General features: G+C 47.6%; 12 protein-coding genes across 12 annotated transcripts; 5 read left to right on the top strand and 7 right to left on the bottom strand.

The window, feature by feature from the left end:
- Nucleotides 1–89: 89 nt before the first annotated feature.
- On the bottom strand, nt 90–437 carry ABOM_000891 (uncharacterized protein; the record flags this gene model as incomplete). The annotated part of the gene is made up of 1 exon (XM_022528021.1): nt 90–437. The coding sequence occupies one exon, from the start codon at nt 435–437 to the stop codon at nt 90–92; it is 348 nt and encodes a 115-aa protein (XP_022394280.1).
- Nucleotides 438–3360: 2923 nt separating this feature from the next.
- Nucleotides 3361–4962, top strand: ABOM_000890 (MFS transporter; the record flags this gene model as incomplete). Its single annotated transcript, XM_022528020.1, has 4 exons — nt 3361–3434; nt 3493–4614; nt 4673–4751; nt 4828–4962. The coding sequence occupies 4 exons, from the start codon at nt 3361–3363 to the stop codon at nt 4960–4962; spliced, it is 1410 nt and encodes a 469-aa protein (XP_022394161.1).
- Nucleotides 4963–5264: 302 nt separating this feature from the next.
- Nucleotides 5265–6681, bottom strand: ABOM_000889 (Zn(II)2Cys6 transcription factor; the record flags this gene model as incomplete). Its single annotated transcript, XM_022528019.1, has 4 exons — nt 5265–5341; nt 5433–5767; nt 5825–6546; nt 6613–6681. The coding sequence occupies 4 exons, from the start codon at nt 6679–6681 to the stop codon at nt 5265–5267; spliced, it is 1203 nt and encodes a 400-aa protein (XP_022394246.1).
- Nucleotides 6682–7541: 860 nt separating this feature from the next.
- Nucleotides 7542–8590, top strand: ABOM_000888 (RTA1 domain-containing protein; the record flags this gene model as incomplete). The annotated part of the gene is made up of 4 exons (XM_022528018.1): nt 7542–7707; nt 7765–7787; nt 7863–8088; nt 8151–8590. 4 exons carry the CDS (start codon nt 7542–7544, stop codon nt 8588–8590), a joined length of 855 nt encoding a protein of 284 aa, XP_022394247.1.
- A 3083-nt stretch (nt 8591–11673) lies between these two features.
- On the top strand, nt 11674–12830 carry ABOM_000887 (uncharacterized protein; the record flags this gene model as incomplete). Its single annotated transcript, XM_022528017.1, has 3 exons — nt 11674–11725; nt 11785–11932; nt 12008–12830. 3 exons carry the CDS (start codon nt 11674–11676, stop codon nt 12828–12830), a joined length of 1023 nt encoding a protein of 340 aa, XP_022394248.1.
- A 115-nt stretch (nt 12831–12945) lies between these two features.
- On the bottom strand, nt 12946–13876 carry ABOM_000886 (bZIP transcription factor; the record flags this gene model as incomplete). The annotated part of the gene is made up of 2 exons (XM_022528016.1): nt 12946–13694; nt 13756–13876. 2 exons carry the CDS (start codon nt 13874–13876, stop codon nt 12946–12948), a joined length of 870 nt encoding a protein of 289 aa, XP_022394249.1.
- Nucleotides 13877–14180: 304 nt separating this feature from the next.
- On the bottom strand, nt 14181–15734 carry ABOM_000885 (MFS transporter; the record flags this gene model as incomplete). Its single annotated transcript, XM_022528015.1, has 1 exon — nt 14181–15734. One exon carries the CDS (start codon nt 15732–15734, stop codon nt 14181–14183), a length of 1554 nt encoding a protein of 517 aa, XP_022394250.1.
- Nucleotides 15735–16451: 717 nt separating this feature from the next.
- Nucleotides 16452–17802, top strand: ABOM_000884 (uncharacterized protein; the record flags this gene model as incomplete). The annotated part of the gene is made up of 2 exons (XM_022528014.1): nt 16452–16627; nt 16680–17802. The coding sequence occupies 2 exons, from the start codon at nt 16452–16454 to the stop codon at nt 17800–17802; spliced, it is 1299 nt and encodes a 432-aa protein (XP_022394251.1).
- Nucleotides 17803–18989: 1187 nt separating this feature from the next.
- On the bottom strand, nt 18990–20135 carry ABOM_000883 (NAD(P)-dependent alcohol dehydrogenase; the record flags this gene model as incomplete). Its single annotated transcript, XM_022528013.1, has 2 exons — nt 18990–19892; nt 19959–20135. 2 exons carry the CDS (start codon nt 20133–20135, stop codon nt 18990–18992), a joined length of 1080 nt encoding a protein of 359 aa, XP_022394252.1.
- Nucleotides 20136–21683: 1548 nt separating this feature from the next.
- Nucleotides 21684–22777, top strand: ABOM_000882 (glycoside hydrolase family 43 protein; the record flags this gene model as incomplete). Its single annotated transcript, XM_022528012.1, has 2 exons — nt 21684–22366; nt 22477–22777. The coding sequence occupies 2 exons, from the start codon at nt 21684–21686 to the stop codon at nt 22775–22777; spliced, it is 984 nt and encodes a 327-aa protein (XP_022394253.1).
- A 178-nt stretch (nt 22778–22955) lies between these two features.
- On the bottom strand, nt 22956–24442 carry ABOM_000881 (uncharacterized protein; the record flags this gene model as incomplete). The annotated part of the gene is made up of 2 exons (XM_022528011.1): nt 22956–24346; nt 24421–24442. 2 exons carry the CDS (start codon nt 24440–24442, stop codon nt 22956–22958), a joined length of 1413 nt encoding a protein of 470 aa, XP_022394254.1.
- A 1884-nt stretch (nt 24443–26326) lies between these two features.
- ABOM_000880 (uncharacterized protein) lies at nt 26327–27336 on the bottom strand (the record flags this gene model as incomplete). Its single annotated transcript, XM_022528010.1, has 4 exons — nt 26327–26616; nt 26673–26832; nt 26902–27246; nt 27301–27336. The coding sequence occupies 4 exons, from the start codon at nt 27334–27336 to the stop codon at nt 26327–26329; spliced, it is 831 nt and encodes a 276-aa protein (XP_022394255.1).
- Between the last annotated feature and the right edge of the window lie 371 nt (nt 27337–27707).

Raw genomic sequence — 27707 nt, 5'->3', positions numbered from 1 at the left:
TATCAACATAACCCCCGCGTGCCAAGATCATTTGAATTTTCTTCTGATTGAAGAAGAATGAGCCCATACGGCAGCCATCCATTGTGCTGTTATGCAGTAGTGTTAAGCGGATATTTATAGCGCAGCTTCTGGACAGTCTCGCAGATGATATTGGGGTCGCAGCGCTTTCCCAGGCCAGAGGCATCCAGAAAGTCTTTCGGCCTGATATACTTTCCTACCGCATAGCTGAGGGGTTTGTCAATGAACCCCGAGAGTATGGAGTGTCTGTTGAAAAACTCTTCTATCGCTTTATCCTTCATAGTGAAGGGGTTGAGGGCTTTCAGGAGCTCTTCACGCAGTACATCCTTGGGGATACCGGCGATGTTTATCAGGTTCTTGGGTGGTGGCCTCTTGGTTTGATTTGGGCTAGACTTTCTGGAAAGAGAGGTCAGTGCCATATCCTTCGAATATGGGTAATTGAGGTGTCAACGAGTCGCAGCAGGTTGAGACTGGATGCTTATAGTGCGAATGATAAGAAAAGACACAGTTGATATCCCAGGGAGAGAACGGAATTGGTCAGCATATAAATCCTTCGGCATGTTATGTTCACGTTTGTTTTACTCGAATGAACCGGCTACTGGTGTTGAACAAAGGCAAAACGAGGGTTGCACGTAAAATGAAACCCGCTGAGATGAATGATGACAAGGAAGTTCTTTCAAGACTGAAAGGGAAAGGGGCAGGGCCACTGGTCAAAGAAGTAAAGGGGAGATGCGATGTTCCATCTTTTTCATGGATATTTTCCACCACAGCCAAGTAATATACCGGCAGAGCATCGGATATCGCGATGTGGAGGAAGCTTCTGCTGCCCTAGATATGATGTACATGATCGGCTCGATATTCAAGTCATGTTTGTCGGCCGCTGGGGGAAAGCTCGTGGGCAAGGGAAGGTTGTCCTGGTTAAAACCGATTCAGAAATACATACCGGATGTTATCCCCAAGGGGGATCCCGATATTGGTCCTAAAACAAACTTTATCGACGCTCTAAGGAATTCTACAGGGCTTGCAGCTCCAACACTACTTTCCCTGGGCCGAAGGCAACAGTTTTCAGCGATGAGAAGACTTTCATCTGCTTGTTGTATTGTCTTCCTACACCCAATCACGAAGGACAGCGGTTCAACTCTTAGTAGATGTATAACAACTATACGTATGGTCTGGTTGCAAAGGTAGTTGAAGCAGTTAGCGGACAGAGCATTGCAGCCTTCATCACGCCAGAGCCACAGTGGTATCTACAGTGGGTGACACGATAGCCCCCGTGAGCCGGCTTATATGTGCCACTCTTGCAATCACACATCACAGTATCAAGCAACTGCTGAAGACACACTCCCCTGAGCATACGTATAGTGAATCTATCTTGCTTGATGAGAGCATAGGAATCGTCAAAATCTAAGAGCTTCTTCTAGGTAAAGCAGAACACGTAAAATGCATGGTTGATATTCTGTGCTGCGTGAGTCAACTGCCTAATCGCTGCATACCACGTCTGCAAAGTATGAGTTTAACTTGTCATGAAATGGCCTCGTGCATGGTTGGGGCCTAGGTCTACTAGTAGTGACCTTGTCAAGTGGCCTGCCTCATGCATATATTACCCGATAGATCCCTGTTCCACCATTCTCCCGGGAAGAAAGAGTAAAGTTTGAGTGTTTTGGGGTAGTTTATATCAACCTCGTTAGCTTTCTTAGAATATAATGCTCGACTAGCTTTGTGCTAGTTTAATTCATCAAGCATATATGTCACGGTTAGATGCCAATTAAAAGGTACTGGCGAGGCGATGAGAGAATGTGTAAGGGCTAGAAGGACACCAGGAAAAATCCCTCACGTGTGTCACCATTCGGAAGAAAAACATTGAAACTATGATGAGAGCCCTGCTACCACCGGACGTTCCTGTGAAACCATGAAATTCGGTGCTAACATCGTCCTTCCATCTCCTAGTAAGGTGGGATCGACGAGAGGGCGTATATCTTACAGTAACAATACTGCCCACAAGGGCTTTGGCTGATTCGATGTTGAGACTCTGTGAACTACTACTCATAGTTTGAACCAAACTACATTCATTTCCTCAGACTGCATCACCTGCCTGTCGTTGATAATTTACAAAGTGTATTTTCTGCTTTGCAGTTTCATCAAAAGCGACGATGGTATCTAGAGACATTCTATGGTCTTCAAGTTTATTTCTCTATCCACGCGTATAGCGGGCCAGTTGGCTTGGTCATCGAGCTTGAGTATATGATCCGATGAGGATGGATTTGACGATTGCATTGTCTCTTTATATCGAGCACTGTATTTCACTAGAATGACCAGACTCATCGTACATTAGTATTGAGCAAGACAATTTGCGGCATGGGGTTACTGTAAGCTCATATCAGACATCAATGGTAGACATTCTCCCATGGGCTTTCGTGCGTCCGGAATGATAGCTTTGAATGATGGATGGACTGAGGGCCAGTGCCAACATTTATTCATATCTTAGAAGACACGTAGCTATTATATATTCCTGCCATCGACTGGCTAGGGGTAACCCCTGCTCTACCAGTTTTAGTAATGGTAACGTTTCTTACAGTGGCTCTACCAAGTTTGCCGTTGTGGGGGAATCCCGCGGCGTGATTGTGAACACCGACTGTCCAATTTATATAGAGAGCATAGCGCCTTGCCTTTGTGGCATAACGTCAACTACCGATTGCTTTGACAGGTATAAATTACTAGCTTAGCATGGACACGCCAGTTTGGGCATACCAGCGCAAGATTTTATGTGGTGTTACGCTAAGATGGCCCAATAAAGTAATTGTATCACTAATCTACCTCGGATGAATTTATTGATTATATGTCTATGTCCGCCAACGTATAATAATAATAGTGGGTCTTCAGAAATGCAGCTGTTGTTTATTCCTATCGCTCTGTGGATCACGGTTTACTTGATGAGCTGAACATGCCGTCTAGGCTAAGAAATCTTTCAGTTCTGGAATCCATCGAGAATCGGGGCATGGTCCAAAAACCCAATCAGAGAGCCGTAAGCAATAGGCGAAAGGAGAGAAGAAGAGAATTATAGATATGAGAGAGATACTAGGAGGGGAAAGTATTTACCCTCCTTGTATTGTATAATACAAGACAAAAATTTCACATCTCGTTCTTGTCTCCTGTCTATATTTTCCCCTGAGGGCGAAACCAAGCAGGCATTGTGATCGACTACACTGCTGAGGAGAAGCGCCCGAGTCAATGATCCTAAGAGCGAATTGACCCATCTATCCAGGCTGTACTGGATACTCTGATGCAACACCCTTCTCCATTCGCTGCTAAGGCTCTTATTCGATCTCCTACTCAAATCGCAAAATGAGTGTACAGTACGTCGACTTTGATGGTCCCGATGATCGTTCCATACCCTTCAACTGGCCAATGCGAAAACGGTAAGCCATACACAGCATGATTTGCAGACCCTGGAGCTGTTTGCTGACTTTACTGCAGAGTATATATCTCGGTTTTGCTGGGACTCCTTACAATGGTTGTGGCAATGGCAAGTAGCATCTTTACTTCAGCCATACCCACCGTGATCATGATGTACAATATCGACAGGGAGGTAGCAACTCTAGGTGTTTCTCTCTACGTCCTTGGATTCGCCACTGGTCCCTTATGTTGGGCTCCTTTCTCCGAACTAAAAGGAAGAAAGCTTCCATTGGTTACATCTGCCTTTGGATTTACCGTGTTCTGTTTTGCGACTGCCGTTTCGAAAGACCTTCAGTCCCTTATGATACTCAGATACTTCACGGGCTTTTTTGGGGCAGGTCCCCTGACTCTTTCGGGAGCAGTCTATGCTGATATTTTCCCGCCACAGCAACGGGGCATTGCGATGGTCGGGTTTTGTCTGATGGTGTTTATCGGCCCTCTTACAGCCCCGTTCATCGGCGGGTTCACTGTAATGAACCATAGTCTCGGTTGGCGCTGGACGGCATATATACCTGGAATTCTAGGCAGCGGCTTTTTCGTTCTTTTACTTACTACAATAAGCGAAACCTATGCCCCGGTACTCCTCTGTTGGAAGGCGGATCGGCTACGTCGCGAGCAGGGTGATTGGTCTATTCATGCGAAACATGAGGAAATAAACCTCGACTTGCGAGCTATCGTTGCCGACTATGTCAGTCTTCCATTGAAAATGTTAGCTCTCGACCCGATCGTGCTATGTATGAGCGTCTTCGCCTCGTTCGTATACGGGCTCTTGTATCTTTTCTTGACTGCCTATCCTATTATATTCCAACAGATTCATGGCATGAGCCCCGGAGTCGGCGGGCTACCCTACATCGGAATCATCGTGGGACAGCTATTTGGCGCGTTCGGAGTATTTGCAATGCAGCCATGGGTCCTACGACAGATGAAGGAGAATGGAGGCATCATAATGCCGGAGTGGCGCCTGCCTATCGCGGTTCCAGGAGCAGTCGCCTTCTCAGGAGGCCTATTCTGGCTGGGCTGGTCGGGCTATCGACGAAGCATATCATGGGTAGCTCCCACAGTATCGGGCTTGCTTACCGGGTTTGGTCTACTGACAATGTTCCTGCCCTCGATCGCGTATGTGGTAGAGGCACGACCAAAAAAGTAAGTTCCCATTGGGATTCAGACTGATGGAAGACAAAAGTGATTGATTGCGAATTAGGGCCGCTTCGGCTGTCGCTGCACACACGTTTCTTCGCTCATTGGCTGGCGCCATATTTCCACTTTTTGCTTTTTATATGGTGAGTGGCATGCTCTGTTCCCATGGGAGGACACCGTGCCCGTCTTCAATGGGATGTTTAACAAATTGTGTGATAGTTCGACGCTCTGGGGGTGGAATGGGCCTGCACGCTGCTTGGATGTGTCGCGGCTCTCCTCATCCCAATACCTTTGCTGCTCTACATCTACGGTGCCCGAATCAGGAATCGCTCCGGGTTGTCGGATGAGTCTTAGGACATGGGTTGGAAGGTATGAACTTTACACTAGACTAATTCTTTCAGTAGTTTATCGATTTACTGGGGAAACCATACATACGCGGTCGACTGTAATGTCGTGGAGTTGAAATCTGACACAAGCAGCGGTTGCTTCGAACTATGCAGGATTCAGGGGAGTAAGGGCAGCTGAAGGACGCTTTTATATAGAACATGTTCTGTAATGCTAATTACACTGTGGGCCAACCCACGCAAGGAATGGTGTATTGGAAACGCTACATAGGGCTTTTAATAATAGTCTACCATTGTTGAAAATGTCGATTTCTACGAGTCGCAGAAACCCCAGATCAAGGGATACTGGTAGAGAAGGTAGGTGACTGCCTCGATGTACTGCTTCATTTCTGAGTTACTTTATATACTATTCTGCGGACAAGATGGCTCTCGGCCATTCCAACCAGCATGACAGTTTAGATGGTAAACAAACCGATATACCTTCCAGTAATGTTTGGGGCAGTCTCCTCAAGAACCAGAAATCACGAAAGAGATGAAGCTGAGCGCAATAGTAAGCGAGAACTAGAAGCGCGTATGGACGCTTCCGCTGTATAGAGTGGAACAGGTCATCTCCAGCAGATATGGGCCATAGGAAGGCCATTCCGCACTCGAGCGGTAATCCTGCGTCACGCATACGGGTCAATGATGACTCCAATTCAGAGAGGCCATGGTTGTACACGTCGCGTTCTGTTGCATTAATATCTTCTAGAGCGAAGAACTGCTTAAGGCGATGGATTTGATGAAGGAACTCCCGATAGAATCCATCCAGCGATTGGCTACAGGTCGTTAGCCAAACCAAACTACCCACTTTAGAGCACCAGAGGATGGCTTACGAATCTAGGTAATAAGGCAAGCCATCCCATACAAAAAGTCGAAGGGGGCTTTCTCGAACGAAGTGCATAAAAGGCTCGAGGACAAGAATCCCACGACATAGCTTAAAGACCTCTATTATATTTTCCAGAGGACATAGAGTATTGTCGTCCATCACCGGTGAGGCGTACGCATAGATTATCATCACGCCTGAAAAGGCAAAGAGCGGACAGCAATTCTCCGGCGTTGGCGAATGCAGTAAGGTCCGAAAGGTTCGTAAGCCTAATGTCAAATGGAACGAGGAGCGCGTGAGATAGGAACTGCATCTTTCAGGGGTTTCGAGCGCGATATGAAGTGCTGATAATGCGAGAATGCCATGCATTAAATATTCATGCGAGAATGAGATCTTCGGAATGGTGTCTTGCCATACTTCCTGCACCTCATTTCGCCTACTGAGCGTTTTCGAGGTAAGCATACAGTAATGGTGCATCAGCTCGGGGTCTTGGGCGGTCCAATGCGATGGGAGTGCAACATTTGCTAAAAGGTGATCAAATGCGCTGGCCGATTCCTTCCCTGTCAATCTGCGTTTCGAAGAATGAGAAAGGGAAAGGGCCAGCTCGGTCTGGCTATTGTGTGCCTTGACTGGCCTGCTTGATGAAGTCCCAGGACCTTTGCCGTTCTGCACAGCGTAGTGACAGGGCAAGCCACGCCGTTCGCAGTTGAAACAAGGAACAGATTCATCACACTTAGTCCCGGCTGTTAGTGATTATCTTAGAAATCACAGAAGCAGTGTCTTATTCAATCTCCTGACCTTCACCCTCCTTTCCTTGCACTGGACACAGCCAGTTCGAGACTTTTTGTGGGCCCGTCGGGGTGGCATGCGGGGATCTCTACCTGATCACTTTATGGTGTGGCGCGAGATGAGCACAGTACAATATGTTTGACGGAGAAGTCAGAAATCACAGCGCAGGGAGCAGGGGTAGACGGATTATATACGAGTCCGAGTGCGAGTCCGACAGTGTTTAATAGATAAGCGTGTAATTGGTGGGTGGCCCGAGGATTCTGGGTCCGATCCGTTTAGGCAACCAGGAGGAAATCCCGTCCCAAGGTCTATGGTATTCAAATGCTATTGGAAATTGCCTCTCAAATGGGTCCTGGCCCAGAATAACTTCCCTTTCTTCTTCATAGCCAGTACGCTTCCTTCTTCTTGTTCAAGGGCTATCGTAAAGCATCCAAACACACCCGAAACAATAACAAAGCACTTAAGGACTGTAAGACGGGATGTCCAAATAGTAAAACAATCGTTGGAATAAGCTGATTTAGTGTAAATCTCAGACTGAATGGTGAAGATGCTGCTCTAATAATAGGGTATAAAAGCGTTATGAATAGGCTTAGCCCATGGCTGACGTTCATCAGTTGGTCTAGAACCTGGAGGCTATTGGAGTATCACGCAGCCATTAAGCACGTTAGATGATCTTTGCCATGCGAAAACGATATCGATCTTCCATAGTTGTAATCAAGTACGATCGCGAAAACGAGGACGGTACAAGACTGTATATATTTAGCTCATCTGCACAATGTCCACTTCTTTCTCGGTACCTTTTTCACGACCTCTTGCTCTGTGCCTTTTATAGCTGGCCTCGCCTTTACTCCTACGTCGTTTGGTTCAAACGCCTTCTTTTCACTTCTTAGTATTAGACCCTTCGCAAAAGCCATCCCTCGTTCCTGAACTTCGCAATAATGGGAGATAACAAGAGCAATGATTTCGAATACTATCGTTACAATCCTTCCATCGGAGCAGCCGTCCTATTCGTGATCCTCTTCATTGCTGCAACAGGAATACATACATACCAACTGGTGCGAACACGGACTTGGTATTTCATTCCGTTTGTCATTGGCGGGTATTGTAAGTAGCATTCCAGAAAAGAGGTGGGAGAGCCATAAGCATGCTAATGATACATAGTCCAATGGGTCGGCTATATTGGCGTAAGTCTGGCCTTCCAGCATACTACTACATAGCGAACCTCAATCAATTATCCTCCCTAACCTACAACTATCTAGAGAGCGATATCGGGCCATGAAAGCCCAAACTTCTCCATGGGGCCGTACATCCAACAAACCCTCCTGCTTCTGATTTCACCGACTCTCTTCGCAGCTAGTATATACATGGAGCTCGGACGCATCATCAGGCTTACCGACGGCGAAGAGCATTCTCTAGTGAGGACAAAGTGGCTGACGTTGACATTTGTTCTCGGGGACGTGATCTCGTTCCTAATGCAAGGATGGGGTATGCTATACTACACCTCCAATACTACCCCTGACCTCCTATAAGTATGCTGATGTATCTAGGTGGCGGTGTGATGTCCGACGACAGCGGCGACTCGCTCAAGAAGGGAGAGCACATTATCATTGGCGGACTAACGGTGCAGCTGGTGTTCTTTACCCTCTTCGTCATTACCTCGTTGAAGTTCCACCTCAGCATACGGGAGCACCCAACGCCTCGTTCTCAACAACCGCACATAGAGTGGGAAAAGCACATTTACGCACTTTACGGCAGCAGTTTGCTTATCCTGGTGCGCTCCGTCTTCCGTCTAGTTGAATACGCTCAGGGCAATGCTGGATACCTTGTATCACATGAGGTATTTCTATATATATTTGATGGGTTACTTATGTTGGCCACCATGGTGGTGTTTGTGTGGATTCATCCAAGTCAGGTAAACGCCTTGTTGAAGGGTGGACAGGGCGCGAAGGCTGTCAGGCGTGTGTATTCTGTCTATTCTATGACTTGAATATCGTTATTATAGGGGGCTGGCTAATGTTGGATTTCCGTCTATCACCCTGACCAGATATCCAGTCCAGGGGAGGACTACATAGAGTTGGTGTGGAAGTTATCAATTGTTCTTTGCTACTTGTTGAATGAAGTCTTACATAGAGCTAGTAGTGAGGTGCTCGCCGATAAAAGTACCACACAGAATACATTTCTTGTTGATAAGGCTAGGAGGCCGCTGTTAAATAATCATAATTGACAATTTGACCAAGAGTGATACAAGTAAAACCTATGGCGAAAGACGGTAGTTGGAGTAGGCTAACCTCAACCTTCCTTTGCCGAGGCCGAGCCTGATAAGCTTAATAAATAATCAAAAATATAAGCCTTGGCGAACGAAATCTAGCCTCCTATGACGGATGTAAGGCGTACACATGAGTGCCTGGTAAGGATAAAAACATACTTTCTAGAATGTTGATTTGTTAGTGATATTTAGCATTCTTACAAATCGCATGTTTCCCAAGAAAGCGACCTACGCCTCCCACATTTTTAGATATATTCAACCATCAGCTATATCACTAAAAATAGTTAATATATTTAGGATCTTAGATAGAGTAGAAAGGCAGAGTTCTACTAGTAATTTCTACCTTGAAAGGAAAATAAACTCGTACTATTTGTTTGTAGTTTAAGCATTTAATATACCCTGTACATAAGAGGAGGTGCAGTTTGTACCTCTGTTCGCTGTCGTCGATGAAGAACGGGTCGACTGGATTCCATTTGACATATTCTTGATGCCCAGCGTCGTCAGGCTTCGTCCAGAGCCAGGGCAAGAGGGGATCGCACCCAGTTGTTGAATCAGCGGGGTTATTCCGGTACCATCAAAAGAACTTACCGCTTAAGTTGCCCTTTTTTCGATACAATGGGCTTGCAATATAGAGATCCAGCCCAAGGATGAAGCAATATCTCGATATTCTGGTCTGTGTTCGAGGAACACGATGAACTCGTGTCAGAACCACTCTGTTGTTGTATCACCGAGGATTGATATCAAGAAATCCCAATCGGCTCTCTGAATGATGTCGAGTTCTCAGAAGGGCTTTGGAATTATAGGGCAACTACAACACCATACTTGGTAGTAGTGCAGCAAGCCTGTTCCCAATCGGGCCAAAAGGTCACTGTGGATGATCAGACCCTAGGTCTGATCTTGCTCGGTTCGCAAGGCCGCGACCTGACTAACAGCCTTGTGAAGCCTTTGACTATACATCTCCTTGTCCAGTTCTGGACCAAACTTCGTAACCGGGCTTCAGCTGGGGTTTCTTCGAAGATATGAGGCTGAGCTCACTATATAAGATTTAATATTAGTGTATGCCCTGTGCCGGCCTCTGTATAATATACCCCATTTTAGTAGACTAAGACCTTGGCTTCGAACTCGGTGCGTAAATTTGATTCTTCTGATATGATTTTAAGGGCACCGGATCCTTTTGATACTACCGTAGAGTTGAAGTACGATTGACCTCTCCTAGAGATTCGTGAAAATGCTGCGTATAGATTTCCTTCGGTAGCTCGGTGGCCCAAGTCCGGGGTTGAGAAAACATTTCGCCTGGCGATGAGAAAGTGTGGCCAGCAACGACAAGTGGTTTCGTGGATTTATCAGACAACGTGTATATAGCTAGGTTGTTGTTATGGCCGTTCAAGCTAGCCCTGGTACTTGCTTCCAGCGCACGTACTTGTAACACATAGCTCATTCTAGCGATGAGTAAGATGTAAGAAGAGAGAATCCCCGGCGTTCTATAACATATGGAAGTTGATCTACGTATGAATGGTATGCGGTATTGGTGAAGGTGAGCTCACACGCAAGGGCGCCGGGTGAAGAATAAGATGGACGGTATGTTGAATATTGAAGGGAAGGATGGAAGAAAGACGAGGTGAAGGTTTTAAAAGAAAATGGAGAGTGCCCATAAACGGAGCAAGAGAAACACTTTCAGAAGAGGCGCGAGTTGCGAAATCAAGATCGCCGACGAAACTCTTAATTCGGATTAGAATTGATTTAGAATATGGTACAAGGCTGCCTTGGGGCAATCTCCAGTTGGCATTTGCGAAGTCCAGAGGTCCATATTCCATGAATACCAACGTTGTGAAGAAAGTCTGGCTTTGTGGGTCCTTTCTTTCGCTAGCTTCAATCTAGGTATGAAAGCTGGAAAGACATTCTCATTGTACGACTGTATTCACCAGACACGATCTCTGGCTCTGTCATTGCTATTTCAAACCTATGCCTTCCGTACAGCTCTACTGGATAAAGCCCTGCCTAATGAGGGGAGTTGACATTTTAAAACCGTCTTCAAAACAAAATCCTGGGTCATTGGGGTTTGCTGGTGTCTCGTGCTTCTCCTGATACGGCGTTTGGAATCGACGATAGAGCAAAGCCTCTCATCATATCGGAGGTTGCTACTGTCAAAGTAGCCTCCTGCTTGTTAGGACGCCATCCTGTCTGGCCTGGGCTGCACCGAACGAAACGTGCTTCCCCAAACGATGCCGGTTTAAGGACTGAAATCGTTCGGTGTACGGACAACAAGCGGCCTTGACTCTCTCCTCAGGCGGATTAATAGTGTGTGATAACAGTCTCTAGACCATGCCGTTAGTATGGAATACTACTTGACGTATTGAATTAGAGGTTCAAGATCATGTACTGAAGTCGGTCGGTGGAGTGGGGTCAGAGAGCCTAGACAGTGACGGGTCTGGAGGAGCGTGTTCATCTTGCTGGATTGAATTGAATTATTATAAATTGGTTCAGTGGCACCTAAGAAAGAGCGGCAAATGCGACCATGCTTTGCTTTAGGTGGAGATATCTAAAACCCTGGAATTTCATGTCATCATGAACCCGTAATTTCAGCAAAGCCAAAGAATGCAAAAAGCTAGGTTTAACAAATGCTTATTTGACTAGCCTTTTCCGTCCTAGTGAGTGGAACCTGGTGGGTACGCTGAAGCTTGACAGGTTTAACGAAGTAGATCTGGTTATATAGATCGTTCTCTCCAACAGCGGTCTAGGGATTCAGTCCGTCCTGACAGATAATCTTCACTTAGATCTGTATCATTTTCATCTTCAACTAGAAAATGCTTCCCACCGTTCAGCTCGGAGCGAATGGGCCTCGAGTGTCCGCGCAAGGTGAGAGATGGTTTCTACGATGGTCTACGCACTGGATAACAGCTGATGCGTTCTTGGAGGTCTTGGGCTTATGGGTCTTTCCATGTTCTACGGAGTCCCTATGTCAAATGAGGATCGATTGAAGTTTCTCGACAATGCGCATGCTCGAGGTGTCACATTCTGGGATGCTGCAGACGTTTACGCTGACAATGAGGACATTCTCGCCACGTACGTACCTCGAAACATTTCATCAATCATGAGGAAAATTTCCATCTCTGAACTATCTTTACTAACAACGGCTAGTTGGTTCAAGAAAAGTGGAAAGCGAAAGGACATTTTCCTTGCTACCAAGTTTGGTATTCAGCAGCACCCCGGTCTGCCTTCAACCATTCACAACGACCCTGAGTATGTTCGGGAAGCATGCCTTCGAAGCCGCTCCCGTCTTGGTCTTGTCGATGGCGACGCTATTGACCTCTATTATTGCCATCGCATCGATCCCGAACAACCCATCGAAGTGACTGTAAGAGCTATGCAGCAGCTTGTGGACGATGGTCTGGTCAAGTACCTTGGCCTGAGCGAGTGTTCCGCCGATACTCTGCGTCGTGCTCATCGTATTCACCCCATCTCGGCTGTTCAAGTCGAAGTTTCCCCCTTTGCCGTTGACGCGTTTCGCAATGGGCTTGTCGATGCATGCGGCGAACTCGGTGTCGCTATCGTTCCATACTCTCCTTTCAGTCGCGGATTTCTAACCGGAAAGTTCCGAAGCGTCAACGATTTTGATGCGAATGATCGTCGGCGTATCCTTCCTCGGTTCTCGGAAGTGAATTTCCCAAAGAACTTGGCAATTGTTAACCGCATGGAAGAGCTTGCTTCCAACAAGAATTGCTCAGTCGGCCAGCTAACGTTAGCCTGGCTTCGCTCTACAGGGAAAATGGTCATTCCTATTCCGGGCACAACCAAAATTCCGAATTTGGAAGAGAATTTAGGCAGTCTGGACGTTAAGTTGAGCCCGAAGGATCTTGAAGATATCAATGACGTGATTCAGGCTGCCGATGTGCAAGGCGAGCGACATCCAAAGAGCATGATGCCGTATCTTTATGTGGACACGGCTCCTCTCACAGATTAGACATCGGGCTTTTGTAGGGTCACTTCAAGCCCACAGAAAAGGGAAGCAATAGAGCAGCAATAGCTAACATTAGAAGTTGTTTCATTGCCCATAGTTTGCCCTTTGCGGTAGGAGTCTAGTCGAGCATCTGGCTGTTAGTTTTTAACTGTAACCTTTTGTCGCCACGAAGACTACGCCAATAATTAGTTGACCTCAAGAGCTCTGGACAATCCTGGGTCGCCCAGCCCCATTTTTGAATAAAGCCTTCTGATAACTCCCAGTTCTGCAGTATCCAGGGTTGCCCCCAAACAATTAAACTGGAATCCGGCCTGTTAGTATTCCAGAACCCCATTATATCAACACAAAGCTCGTCATCATCAAGCCCATTCGCTAGAATGAGGCGATCACGCATTTTGGGGTGAGGAAAGAAATCCAACCATGGATGATGAGGCACCTGTGATTGAACTGCAGTTGGTTGCAGGTGAGTTGGAAGAGTCGGGGAAGTCATATCTGGCTTTGACATGCAAAAAGGAGAAATTGCATCCGCCTTCATCCAACCCGCATCCATGCCCAATGCTGCGAGATTTTCAAAAAAGGCACGATAGACGTTGAGTTTGACCAGAGTGAGAAGATGATCGGCTACCGGCAACCTGCTACAATAGCTCTCGTAGGCAATTGTTTCAAACTCATTGAAAAAGGTTCGTGCGCCCTTGGGAGCTATGCTGCAGTTGTAGGTTGGTATCACGTTCACCCTCCTGCGAGGCATACCGAGTGTGGTGAAGTTGCTGCATTCTGTCGGTTGGTCTCCGTCGTCAACCAGTGAGCCGATCTTTTTCCACTTCGAAGGACTCTTCTTCTTTGGATTTTTAATTTGCTGACGTAACCCTATGTAGTCCTTACGTGTGAGTAGATGACCAGCAAATGCATTGGGTCGAGGGCAGCCTACGATACGTTCGCTGATTGAGTCGATTTTGTAGCTTGCGTCGCTCAGCCGGTGTGGCTACTAAGGACCAATCATCCCGAGTGGAGTTTTTCGTTGGTTTGAGCAGCTCAGCGTGGTAGTCCATTTTGCGATACGCAAGAGAATGAAAGCCCTTGGAAAACAGCGTGTTCGTGGATGGAAGTGGAAGAGACAGCCCTGAGGTGGCGACGGCTTGCTGACCGCGCTAACCGTTCTTATGTATTTAGATGGGAGATAAGCCAGTGGAATGTGGAGCAGTATGCTCGCAGACCCACGCTGCGTACTAGTCCAATCGTCGGCCGTGGCAAAATTTCTTAGTCGCCATACTGCATCAATTTAACCTAGGCTTTACAGACTCTAGTGAGATAAACAATTTTCTATCGTGTTGTCAGGTATCCAAAGCTAGCAAGCTAAGATGATGATACGTCTCCTCCACTCATTGCAATGGCAAACCTGGAACGCTGGCGTAGTCGGGAGCCGTATTTAGACAAAAGGAAGGGGGCTGGAAGACAGGCAAGAGACAGAAAGGCCGGAACACTGCTTGCCCAGTGAATCCCCAATCCTTCGTACAAATACGTTGTGAAAAGTGGGAACGCCGCGCCGCAAAATGATCGCATTACTGTCGCAGCGGCCAGAGCCGAGGCAGCATAGGTCACATAGCTATCGACAAGATAGTTGACCAATGCTAATGAGACACAGATATTACCAAACCCAAAAAAGGCGGTACCCACCATGCAAACAGCCCAGTGTATTGAGGGAGAATTGGTCCATGCAAAAAGGAACAGGCCGATAGGAATCATAACAGCCCCAACCTTGCCAGAAGGCAGGCGAGCTTCGGCGGGCAGCTGGCCTGTCTCGGAGGTCTTAGATTTCCTCGCGTATTGGAAGTTGATGAAAACCATAAAAACTGTTGCAAACAGCATACCGACCGCAATCGATATAAATGAAAGACCACCGATCCCAGGGCTCCATCCGCGAACATGTTGGAACACAACGGGTAGTGCTGCTAGTAGTAGATAGGTGGTACCGTAAATGAAAGACATATAGAGTGCGAGAACCACAACGATGGGCTCTCTGGAGAGGAGTCGCAAGGGACGGGCCGTGGCTACTTGAAATCTTTCCGCCAGAGATCCTGGAGGATTCTGATGATCGACGCTCGTAACATATGATTTTCCCGTCCGTATCGACAGCACGGCGGCTCGATGTCGAAGAAGAACGTTATTAAAGGTTTCGGGAACACAAAGAATTCCGAGTATTAGCATAGTTCCTGCGTATATTGCCACTAAGCCCTCAATCCATCTCCACCCTGCTGCCTGGCCGAGAAATCCGCCCACAATGGGACCAAGGACAGGCCCGAGAAAGGTAGCACAAGAGTAGAAAACCGCAGCAAGTCCTCTCGTTTCTGCACTGTAGAGATCGGCCACAATGCCCCCAGAGTTCGTGAGAGGTGCACTGCCAAAAGTTCCGGCCAAAGCTCGGAATATAACCAACGAGGCGAAATTGGCTGAAGCGGCTGCCGCAACGTTAAAAAGCGTGAAAAGGGTGAAGGTACCCAAGAACATGATTCTCCTGCCAAATGCTTCACTCAGTGGTGCCCACAGCAAAGGCCCTACCGCGAAGCCCAGGACATACAGCGACAACCCCAGCGTCGCAGCCTCAACAGAAACCTCAAAATCCTGGCAAATGGAGGATATATCTCCTGAATAAGAACTCGACGCAAAGGCGACAGAGAGAGTTGACAGTCCTGAAAGGGCTATGATGATGACTTTTCTCGCTGTGCCATAATTGCGGGCATTCAACGCATCATTTGGAGTCCAGGATATTATATGTGGATTATCACGAGTACCATTTCCCGGCCAATGATAGTCAACATTTCCCGTGACCTTTCTGAGGTCACTGGTACCTAGCACGAAAAGCAACCAGATGGTATAGGACATGTCAAGGCCCTTATTTTGGGTTTGCATCGCGTTCTGTGGAACACTAAAAATTAAGTGCTATGGCAAAGAGAACGGAAGGTGGTAGATAAGAATGTCGATGTGTACTCTTGCCACCATTTTGTATCCAATTTGATTTTTGTTTTATTCAATTCTGCTGTTTATTTTCTGACGGATGAGTTCACCAAACGTATAATCTGGCGACCAACGCAGAGCACGGCATCAAAGGAGTGCGGAAATGAGCCAACCATCTTTGGCTAGTATAGTAAGCTCCTGCTGTCCGTGACTTATGCTTCAGCTGCATAGCGTTTTGTAAAGGCAATTGCACGGAATTAGGAGCTAACAAAATAAGCAACCATTGGCTTTCGGAAGCTAAGCGTTATCGTCGCCGGACTTGGTTCCTTAGTTTGTGGGTGGCCACTTAAGGTGGGTCGGTGTGCTTTAAGAGGTTCACGAGCCACGCAAACTGGGTCATCCGTGCCATCTCTGGTTAGTTCGGTAAGCGTTGCAAGGTCTAGGAACCCTACATTCTCATCGCATCGTCATTATGGCCTTCCTAGGGAAACTTGCATGTCAGTTGCTGCTTCCAATAAAATAAGAATGACTGGAAGAATTCTGCCTCAAGACTCCAGATTGATATATAACCGATGCTCTCGACTCTGAATCGTGTGAAGCTCACCTTTGGATCAACCTGTCCAGCACCAACTGAAAATCACATCTCGATTTAAAGTAGGCTGTCACCCTAGAATGAATATCTCACCACCAAATGACACCACAATTACTACTCCAATCTTCGGAGCATTGAAGGATTCCTCGCCTATGACACTTCAAGAGTCGAAGGCCATTGGTACCAACCCGCCAAATGGAGGTATTCGGGCATGGCTCCAGGTTGTCGGTTCTTTCTTTCTGTTTTTCAATACCTGGTAGGCACGGTATTTGCTCAGCAGACTATTTGAAGATGCTAATCACCTTCAGGGGCCTTATCAACTCTTATGGGGTTTTCGAGACATTCTACGAGGAAACCTTGCTCCACGGAACTGCTCCATCGACAATTTCATGGGTCGGTTCTTTGCAGTCATTCTTGATTATGTTTCTTGGTGTCTTGACGGGGCCGATCTATGATGCCGGCTTTGTGATGCCATTACTGTATATTGGCTCATTTCTGGTAGTCTTCGGTCATATGATGCTTAGTTTATGCCAAAGCTTTTGGCAGGTTCTCTTAGCACAGTCATTCTGCGTTGGAATCGGAGCCGGCCTCATTTTTGTACCCAGTATTGCGATTCTTTCGACATATTTCACGACAAGATTGCCGCTAGTCATTGGCATAGCCGCTTCAGGCTCCAGCATAGGCGGCGTCATCTACCCGATTTTGATACATGAATTACTCGGCAAAGTCGGATTTGCTTGGACGATTCGCATTGCTGGCTTTGTAGCCCTTTTCGGGCTTTGCATTTCCTGTGCAGTGCTCAGGGTGCGCACTCTTCCTGCTAATCGCCGAAAATTGATTGACTGGTCTGCCTTCCGTGAAGCCCCTTACAGCTTTTTCAACATCGGTCTATTCCTCTGCTTTATGGGTCTGTATACGCCTTTCTACTACATTCAATCTGTGGCGATCCAACATCATATAACATCAGAGACTCTGGCGTTCTATTTGGTGCCGGTTATCAATGCAGCATCGACTTTTGGACGCCTGGCTCCGGGATATGCTTCCCAGTGGATTGGGCCACTGAACATTCTTATTCCATGCGCCTTTATCTCAGGCATTCTTGTTCTATGCATCATAGTTGTTCATGCACAGGGGTCTTTATTGGCTATTTGCGCTCTATATGGTTTCTTTTCGGGGTCACTTGTCTCGCTCATGGGCCCCATCCTCGTCATGCTTTCCCCGCACCGTGGGGTCACTGGGACAAGGATGGGTATGTGTTTCACGCTATTGGGGGTTGCTTTATTGATTGGGACGCCAATCGCCGGCTCAATCTTGAGTTCACATGGTGCCAATATGGTCTGGGTATATAGTGGCGTTTTGACCCTTTCTGGAGGGGCGATAATAGGAGCTGCTCGGTTTAGTTTGGCCAGTGCAATTCTTGCAAGGACCTAAACTACAGTTATGCGTCCTGAATGATGCAGGGTCATTATTTGGGCCGATTATTGTGATACATAAAACGTCTTTTACACCATAGAGCTAGCCACAGGTAATAGAAAGATTAGAGCAATTGTGTTGTAGCTCAAAAAGCAAACTTGGATTTTCGTGTTTGTGATTATAGATAAGACGATATCTATACAAAATGAGGTTCAAGTTAATGTACAATGGATTAGTATTTGTGCAGACTGGAAGGATTTACTCCATGTTGCGGCTTTTGTTCCTGAGCAGCGACAACCTCTTAGCCAAACAACACTGCACGTCGGTATCACTTGGGCAGAACAAGATAAATACCAACGGTATGCCCGACAAATGGCTCGGCCTGGCTGCATCATTAGACCGCCTTGCAATTGAGGAACGGAAAACGGAGATAACATATTTCTCGTCGTGCAGATGCTGACACTTGCCGAGTACTTGCCGTACAAGTTGTTACTACTAATTATCGAACAGGGTCAGGGCTACAGTGGAGTTCGTTCTTACCATTTCGGGCTAGCGTTGTAAGCAAGATCACTGCTACCAGGTCGGTTAAACTTGCCCCTCTCTTCCCCTTCTACTCTGTACCCACTTTCTTCCTAACGTTGCTATGCCCAAGATCAATATGTTACAAAGCGGCGCTTAGCGGACTTATCGTAGGCTCCTTGACTTATTCCCTGGAGAATGTGTTTCATGCCCAATCATATTTAATTATGATTAGGGAATAGACAAAATCTGGAGAGGCATGAGCCCACTCGACCAAAGCGTTGGAAGGTCATCGGGGTTACCAATTCGAGTCGACCATGTACCGCGATTACCCCCAGGATACTTTCTATAGCGAGTGTAGTAGGCATTCGTGACCAGTTGACATGAGAGACAAGTTCCCTTAACCTAGGGCTCTTCGTTATGGACAATCTTCTTATCCTGATTGAGGGAATCGGGAAGAGAATTCGAGGTTCAAGGTGCACGATCGACTTCAAGGACAGTGATAGTCTATGTGAAAATCAATTATTACTCAAGACGGAAACTAACCCACCAAATACCCTTCTAAAAAAAAAGTCAGATACCAATCACTACTTTCATGGCCCATTTTCTTGGCCTAAAACCCCGTAAAGGAGATGCACCACCAATGGTAACATATTTATGAGAGTAAATAACAATTCATTGAGCAATCAGTTCACCAGAACATAGCGATATCGAGCCTCTCCCTGGTCCATGCCAAGTATAACTTGGTTTGCCGCCTTCATCGGTCGTTCCTCAATCCATGGTTGGACATTTTTGGCTGCTGCAAGAGCGAGCATCTCCCGGACTTCGCTGGGACTACCGATCTTTGAACCACAGAACCTCAACCCCATTCCAATCAAAGCCCCAGCGGGGAAAGTAAAAGGACCGTCCTCAGGGTTGCCCACTTGTACAAAAGCACCATTTGACTTCAAAACCTTCAGGTGGTCAGAAATTGGGAGCGTGTTGGATGAGACAGTTGAAATGATGAGATCTAAGGTATTTGCGTGCCGGGCCACCCATTCTGGCTCCTCGCACGTTGCGACGTAAACATTGGCACCTAACTTCAGTGCGTCATCACGTTTCGAAGCCTTTCGTGAAAAGGCCGTGATCCAGTCAGCACCCAGAGCCTTTGCAAACAGGATGCCGAAATGTCCTAAGCCTCCAACGCCGATGATACCGATTTTCTTCCCAGGCCCACATCCATACTGCTTCAGGGGCGCATAAACAGTCGCTCCAGCACACAACATAGGAGCAGCAGCGGCAGAAGGGATAACGTCGGGAATCTTGATTGCAAAGTGGGATGGTACCCGGTTGAAAGAAGCGTAGCCCCCGTACGACTTGCTGCCATCGAGATAGCGACCGGCGTATGTGCCCGTCCACAGCTTGGTACAATATTTCTCATTCCCAGTACTGCACTCTACGCAGTGTCCGTCCACGCGGCCGCGGCATGAATCACTTTGCGGACCAACACCCACGCGGTCGCCGATCTCTAACCCCTTCACCTGCGAACCAACTCGAACAATGATGCCCACAATTTCGTGGCCCACACAACAAGGGTACGGGGTTGGACGCTGTTTGACACAAGTCACTGAATGTTCTACTATAATAAGCTCATGCGTTCATGAATGATAACATACCCATCCACTTCGTAAAACACAGAGGTCAGAAGCGCAGACACCGCAATGAGTAATGCGAATGTCTACGTCCGTTTCCTCCCATGCCTTGGGCTGGAACTCCCGCCACACCATTTGACCTTTGGCTGAATCCTGGTCAAGGCCTATCCACCCTTCAAATTTTGAGGTAGAGTCGGACATCACGAATAATAGGCTAGAAGTAAGTAACGCGATGTGGGTTGGAATGACTGCATTCAAGGGAGAATCGCGGATATGTGCGGGAGATAGATCAATCAATTTATAGTGGATTCGTTACGCTTACAGGAGAAAAGCTTAGACAGATAGATGGAAAGAATCTCCTTGTCATCACGCCTGTTCGCCGATTCCTGTTGCCGGCTCCGTTCATGGCTTCAGTAAGTTCCGTCCCACTGATACCTTTCTAGGCTAGCGCGTCAGCGAGTGATTCAAGTGAGGTGATTCCATAACCAGCCCACTTATGCTTAGAGCAAGGAGTAGTCATTGCCAGTGCTAGCCATTGTGGTTCTTCCCCTATGATTTCTTGGTAGGGCAATGGGGCCGTTCCGGATGGATTTCAAGGCAGCTGTTGCCATGTCTCCGGGCTCAACCGAAAAATTCTTCTTTTGTGGCAAAACAAATGGACACAATATCAGGCTGAAGACTGAACCGTATCTAGTTCGGCCACATGTCGAAAGCGGCGATTATCAGAGTGGTAATCAGATCTTTCAACGCTGGGCAGCTCGATATCACTGAGATCATGCTACACAAATGACATTATAAAATGAAAGATTAAAGCAAGAACTATGATAGTATAAGAGACTTTACGTCATTTACGAACTGTAACATATACGTAAAATAATAAACGGACACATATCGAAACTTATTAGGTAGGTCAAACCTTGAAGAAAAGAGGTCGTGAGTTTTAGGGTGCGCGGGTAAAGGGCTGGCAAGGCTTGCGCATCGCGGGTTATTGCCCATTATAGGACACGTGCAGTACGAAGCTTTGCTGTGTTGATATGGAGAATATTTATGGGAATTTCTCCTTTTACAGCCTGCTATACACGGGTTGTGGCCTTTTTTTAAATAAATTCACGCCTTGCGGCAGCCTGCACAATATATACTAGTTGCAATCTCATGTGTCACAACCTACAGGGGGTGGCCAGTGTTATAAGGAGTGGTTGAAGCGAAGCGGAAATCTATTATTCATAACAGCATAGCCGTAAATATTAGCGGATATCTCTTATATTGGACAAACCCTGGTGAAACTATAGTCCTTTGAGAGACGCTTTACGCCGATATGGACTCGAAGAGTGAGTCTAGGAAACCGCGAGTTGACGGAGTAATCAACCGTTCTATTTAGGGCTTACCATTAAACCATTACTAAACGCTGCCACCCTCCTCTACCTTAGCAATATACAGCAAGCCATCATATGGCCTATCCACCTGATGCCATGGCCGCAACTGACCAAAAGCCCAACAGACCATGTGCGCAATATCTGATCAATCTAATCGATATCTCCCCCGCATTTCTGCAGCAACCAAAAGTCAATTTAATAGTAACACATCAAACTTGAACAAACAAAACCCCCTTACATTAAATGTATTTAGTACAGATATTCCCCTTCTCTCTCCCCTTTAGCAAAATCCCCATCCTCTATCCTCACCTACTCCACCTTACGAAATACCCCAGAGCCAAAAAAGAAAAAAAAAAAAAAAAGAAAAGAAAAGAAAATGCACCTTCCAACAATCCAAGCCGTCCTCCCGACCTTCCTCCTCCTCCTACACCCAACCCCAACCCTCACCACCCAATCCTTACTGAACGCCCCCAAATCTGGCAACCCAGTAATAGAAGGCTGGTACGCGGACCCGGAAGCCCGCATCTTCGACTCCACCTACTGGCTCTACCCGACCTTCAGCGCCGCCTACGAAACCCAAACCTTCTTCGACGCCTTCTCTTCCCCGGATCTGCTCACCTGGACCAAACACCCAACCATCCTCAACCTCACCGCCATCCCCTGGTCCACCAACCGTGCCGCCTGGGCCCCCTCCGTCACCCGCTCCCCGCTGACCGGGGACTACTTCATGTACTTCTCCGCGGGCGACGGGGCGGGCATTGGCGTTGCGAAGTCCGTCTCGGGGATGCCGCAGGGTCCCTACGAGGATGTGCTGGGCAAGCCGTTGGTCGGGGAGACGGTGTTCGGGGCGGAGCCGATCGACGCGCAGGTGTTTGTTGACGAGGACCAAAGGGTTTGGTTGTATTTCGGGGGGTGGAGTCATGCTGTTGTGGTTGAGTTGGGAAGTGATATGGTTAGTCTCAAGGGTGAGTATTTGGAGATTACGCCCAAGGACTATGTCGAGGGGCCTTGGGTTTTGAAAAGGGGTGGGGTTTATTACTTTATGTATAGTGTTGGGGGGTAAGTTTCCTTTTTCTTTCTTCCTTTTGCTTTTGCTTTGATTTGAGATGGGGGAGTTAGGGCTTGGGCTCGGGTTGGAGAGAGGCAGTGCTGATTGTGGATCATTGCAGATGGGGGGATAACTCCTACGGGGTTAGCTATGTTACTGGGCCTTCGCCGACGGGTCCGTTCTCTAGTACGCCGACCAAGATTCTGCAGGGCGATGGCATCGTCGGACAGAGTACGGGCCATAATAGTGTTTTTACCCCAGATGGGAAGGATTACTATATCGTCTACCATCGCCGGCCGGTTAATGATACTGAGCGCGATCATCGGGTGACTTGTATTGATCGCATGGAGTTCGATGAGGAGGGCAATATTTTGCCAGTGAAGATTACGTCGGAAGGTGTCGAGGGGAGGCCGTTGGCTTAGAGTAGGGAACGACTATATATGCATAAGACTTTGTATAAATTCGGTTGGATTGCCTTGGTTTATTTCCAGGTTAGAACTGCTTTGAGTCTATGTACATAGCACGTCTTTTCTTTTTTTTGTTTTCTTCAAACGCCAACGCCATGGGTATCATAACTTCGTTTCTCAATAAGATAAATGATCAGAACATCGAGCTGCGCTTTTTGGCGAGTTTGTTTTCGTCGGAGGATGACCTCCGGAAGCCGAAGAAACTCTTCTTCTGCTGCAATTTTTGTGGTTTTGATCCCGTCGCTGGTTGTGGTTGCGTCGGCAGGAACGCGACTGACTGCCTGTGTGGGTTACCCCCAGGGGCCTGGAGGTACGGCGAATGTCCGATATGCGGCACGGACGGTGAATGGTGGTGAGTATGGTAGTACCGCTGAGCTGGGGCCCCCCGGCCAGCAGCAATTGGCCGCTCTGATGGCGGAGGCGATTGTAACGGTCGCGGCGGAAGCGATGGAGTCGAGAAGCGGACTCTCTGTTCTTCCTCGCCGTAAAGTCTCTGGAGACGAAGGGTTTCCTCGTCGATCTCGGCCTGGCGTTTCTGGCGGGCCTTCTCTTCCTCTTCAAGAAGTTTCTTGGTGCGACGTTCCTCTTCTTTCTCTTGCTCCTGCTTGCGTCGTGGGGGGTTCTCAACGCTGGGTTCCTCTGGAATAGATGGTGTCGTGTTGACGTTGAGCGCCCCAGGTCCAGCTGAGACAGGCTGTTTATCTTTGCTAGCTGCGGGAGCAGTGTTATGACCATTGGGCATGTTCGCAACCGCGGTAGCACTAGGACCCGCGGCAACTGACGTCGCATCCAGTTTGAAAGCATCCCTCATCGCAGTGAAATACACATCGCGAATAGTTACTGCTCCAAGCAAGAGAACAACCTCCAACCCCTTAAAATCCTCCATCTCCACTCGATATAAGTTTGGTTCGTAGAGCGTCAACTCACGCAGCGCCTGGAAGATCGAAATTGTGATGTCCGGCTCCTTGCTCTTTGTTTTAGTCCCCGACAGCGCAGTAGATTTCCCAGACAACAGACATGTCAGGTCCTTTGACAGCTTACTATCCTTCCGCCAGCTGAAGCGAAGTTTGGGCGTGGTATCTGCCGCCGCTGGGTCTGTTTGTGTCCGGTCTAGAGTCGAGCTTGAGGGTTGTCGGAAGGATTGCTGTGGCATTTCGAATGACCATGTCGCTGGACTATTCCATGTCTTCGGTTTGTATTCAACGGTGACCTGCTGGTCGGGGTTGTAGAGGTGGATGGTAAAACGGGTGGGGAGGATAGGCTCAGGCGGTGGGGTGACTCCGCCATTCTGACGGATAGCCTCTGCGGAAAGGCTTGGTTGCGTCCATTCGGGAATGAGTAGAACCTCGCCGTAGACGATATCCGGGACGTAGGGATCAACTAGAGCGGCGGCGTAGCGGTTCTTCGAGGAGGGGGATGCTGGGTCGGGGTGGCGAAGAGTATATGCGGGCTCGGGCTCAGTACCACGGTGAGAATGTAAGATGGTCCAGAGGAACTTCTGTTGGGTTTTCTTGATGAAGAACGCTGAATGGTTGTTAGTATTGCACTTGGCCTGATGGGATATACGTGCTACTTCTGCGATTGACCGGTGGACATACTGGGCAGGTTCTCGTCGAGCATTTTTCATGTCAGTAACAGTTGAAGTGATTTCAGTGGTTGTTGTCGTTAATTTAATGCCCTGGATGCCCTGTCAAGCACCTTGGATTATGCCATGGAGCTTGGTATAAGAGGGGGTTGAAGTGGAGATGGTGCGGACACGCGTTTCTGCCTGAGGCAGTCTGGGGCACTGCGCCACGCGATCGTCGCTAAAAATAGACCCCGTATGCGGGAACCTACAGTAGTTGAAGCCCTGGAACGATAGGCAGCTATATAAACAATGGGGTCTCTACCCTTGTTTATGCGCAGTTTTCAATATTACTCCATGTTATTCGAGGGCGAAGCATGGGGATATGTACCAGGCATCCAAATTCTTGAATCAGTCTATATGATTACAGCATACGGTGAGTGAGTGATGGGTAGTGATGACGAATCATGGGCCGATCAGCATCATATTCAAACACGCTAAGAGTTTTGTCGCTTGCCCTCCGCCGCGACCATGATTGTCGGTCTGAGTCTGCCTTGAGACAGGTCAATTGAGATAATGCGAAAGTCCTGAATACAAACACTTCACCGACAGTGTTGCTGTGGTGACAACACTGCCCTCGGCTTTCAACATGACCAGAGTCCGTACGATATGCTCACAAAGAGAAGGAAACTATGAGCCTTCGCTCGTCAGATCAAAAAGACTTTGTTTAATACGATTGATATAGAGGAAAAAGCGATATGTGCGCAGAGTTCCACATACAAACATGAATGATGGGCACATTTTCATATCTGAGCTGAATGGTACTGAGCATGAGTTGAGCGCCACTCAAAAGCTAATTGCCGAATAATCTGTCTTGGTGCATTCAGCGACTGTATACCATTCCATTTCTTCGTGTCAAATCAGGCTGCGCATGGCCTAATGATCTCATGAGCGGCGGCTCTACACTTTCTCTTCCACAAGGTCCAATTTGTTGATCGACCCTCAATGTGGGGATCACCTAACCCGTAATAGTTTACGGTAACTAGACGAAGGTTAGCATTCGTCATGGCCTGAAAAATCTAGGTTCGCATCTCACGGAGATAAAAGAGAGATAAAATCTGTTGGCCACCTACCCGCCCTTCGGAACGATACTTGATCGTCAATGTATTCTGGCTCTGACTGCTTCAATCAGTATATATCCTGCACTTACAGGCTAGAAGACACTTAGGCGGTAGCTTTGATTTTGTGGTGAACTCTTGACGGGCCAATTGCATGAAGTTTTCTGAGTAACAGCGTCTGCCGGGGTCCTATCTGTGAGACTCGTTACCAGCCGAGGAGATACCTGGAGCCATGTTTAGCCTTGTACGAGCGAAATTGGAAGCGAATGGCCAGACCTATCTGATCTCAATCAGTAAACGCTCTCTCTAGGATATAGGGTGCATGTACAACTTATTGATAATGTCACATCCATGTCCAGGGTTTCTTCGTAGTACCAGCAAGTGCTTTGGGTCGGGTCAGTCACACTTTGTTCTCTCATTGGGGTTGATAGGCGCATGTTCTGAAGGCAAGTCAGATTCATCAGGCTAGGGCTATTTACTTACTGTGAGACCATAGGGTAATGAATTAGCTATTAAAAGTGCTCAACCTGACAGGGCCTTATATGTATTGCATGATCAAGAGCCTAAGGTTTGTTTTCCATTGTTCAAATTCTTCATTGCAATGGCCATTATACTCATTGTTGTATGTAAACCAAACAGATTTGTCCAATTATATATTAGAACTTCCAATTGTCTTCATAAAACCCCAACTACCTCTTGAAGACTTATTTCGTCTCAATGACAAAGACGCAGCCGTTCTATTTCTTTATATGAAACCATGAACAAAGCATCCAACACTATCTACAGAAAGATATCAAACAGGGAGAGGATAATCCCAATAGCTCATACACGGACACCATCAACTTCTTTGCCCTCTGGAACCTTGGCCGCTTCACGTTCAGCCGTGCTCAATTGCAAACCCTGGTCATCCCACCCCTGCGTTCCTTTCTTGTACAGAGTCTTCTGAGATTCCCGGTCAGGTGCCGGGCCTTCTTTGCCACGACGCTCGCGCGAAGGTATAGTCTCAACCAAGGTTGCATCCTCGCCCTCAAGCTCATGGCCTTCCACGTCAGTCTTGTGGACCTCGGACGAGAATTCGTAAGTACGGTATTCGGTGTTAACCCAGGCCGTTCCTTGTTCATGGTTAGCCATTCACTTTCTTTAATTGTCCAAAGAGGCAATAACTCACCTTGGTACTGGCTGCTATCCTCCCAATCCTCGGTGAAGTAATGCAGGAATCCACCATGAGTCACAACAACGATCTCCTTCTCAGGTCTCTCCTTCAACCACCGTCTAGCCTCGCGGGCTCGCTTTCTGATCGCGTCATGCGTCGGGGCATACCGACCAGCCTGGTCTCACATTAACATCTATCCCATTGTCCGGGTAAGACCGAGACCCTCGAAGAAAGGCCAACACACCTTGTTGTTCCATCCCTCATGCACCAATCTTAAGTCAACAGGCAGTCCGTTGTCCTCCATTTCCTTCCGCAACACATCCGGGTCACTACCTGTGTCGCAAGGAACATCGCTGGTTTCTTGCACGTCCGGGAGCAGAATCAACTTCGTATCCTTTCGAGCTTCAAAAACAGGCCCGAAACTCTGCAATGCGGTGTATATAGTACGGCGGAGAGGAGAGGCCGTTACGAGATCAATCTTGTCATGGAAGGGGAATTTCTCGGAGAGTTTGCGGCATTGCTCGTTGCCCAAGTCGGTAAGGAGGGGGTCGCGAATGACATGGTTTTCTGTGCAAAGGTTGTGGAAGCCCTGATCGGTGTGTTAACGTGAGTTCAGAGCATATAAAGACTGTCGCGGAAGTACCTGAGCATGGCGCACGCAATGGATAACGGGAGGCATTTTTGCGTCTATAGTCTATGGCTGCTAAGGTCGAGCCGGTCAGTTGGGAGACCGAGAATTTAAAACGTGGGGTAGCGGGGTAGCGATAAGGCGTCGGGCACAGGTAAAAGGTACCTCTCTAAACGATCGCTTGGAAGGAGAAAGCTGGGTGGAATGCCAATTTATATCCACCAGGCTAAGAATTGGAAAATCAATCAGTCCACTGTTTGAATCCAATCCCAAGCGAAGGACACACACCGTGCAGCCGAAATTGGACAATTCGTCTTTGCTTGGCCGATGGCTGGGTTCTCACGACGGTGGGTCTCTATACTTCTATCGGTATATAATTATGCAGATAGAAATCTATTTGGGGAAAGAGTGACAGTTTTCTA

Source organism: Aspergillus bombycis (assembly GCF_001792695.1).
Source record: "Aspergillus bombycis strain NRRL26010 chromosome Unknown contig00003, whole genome shotgun sequence".
NCBI classification, from domain to species: Eukaryota; Fungi; Ascomycota; class Eurotiomycetes; order Eurotiales; family Aspergillaceae; genus Aspergillus; species Aspergillus bombycis.
This window is presented reverse-complemented; position numbering and strand designations above follow the sequence as displayed.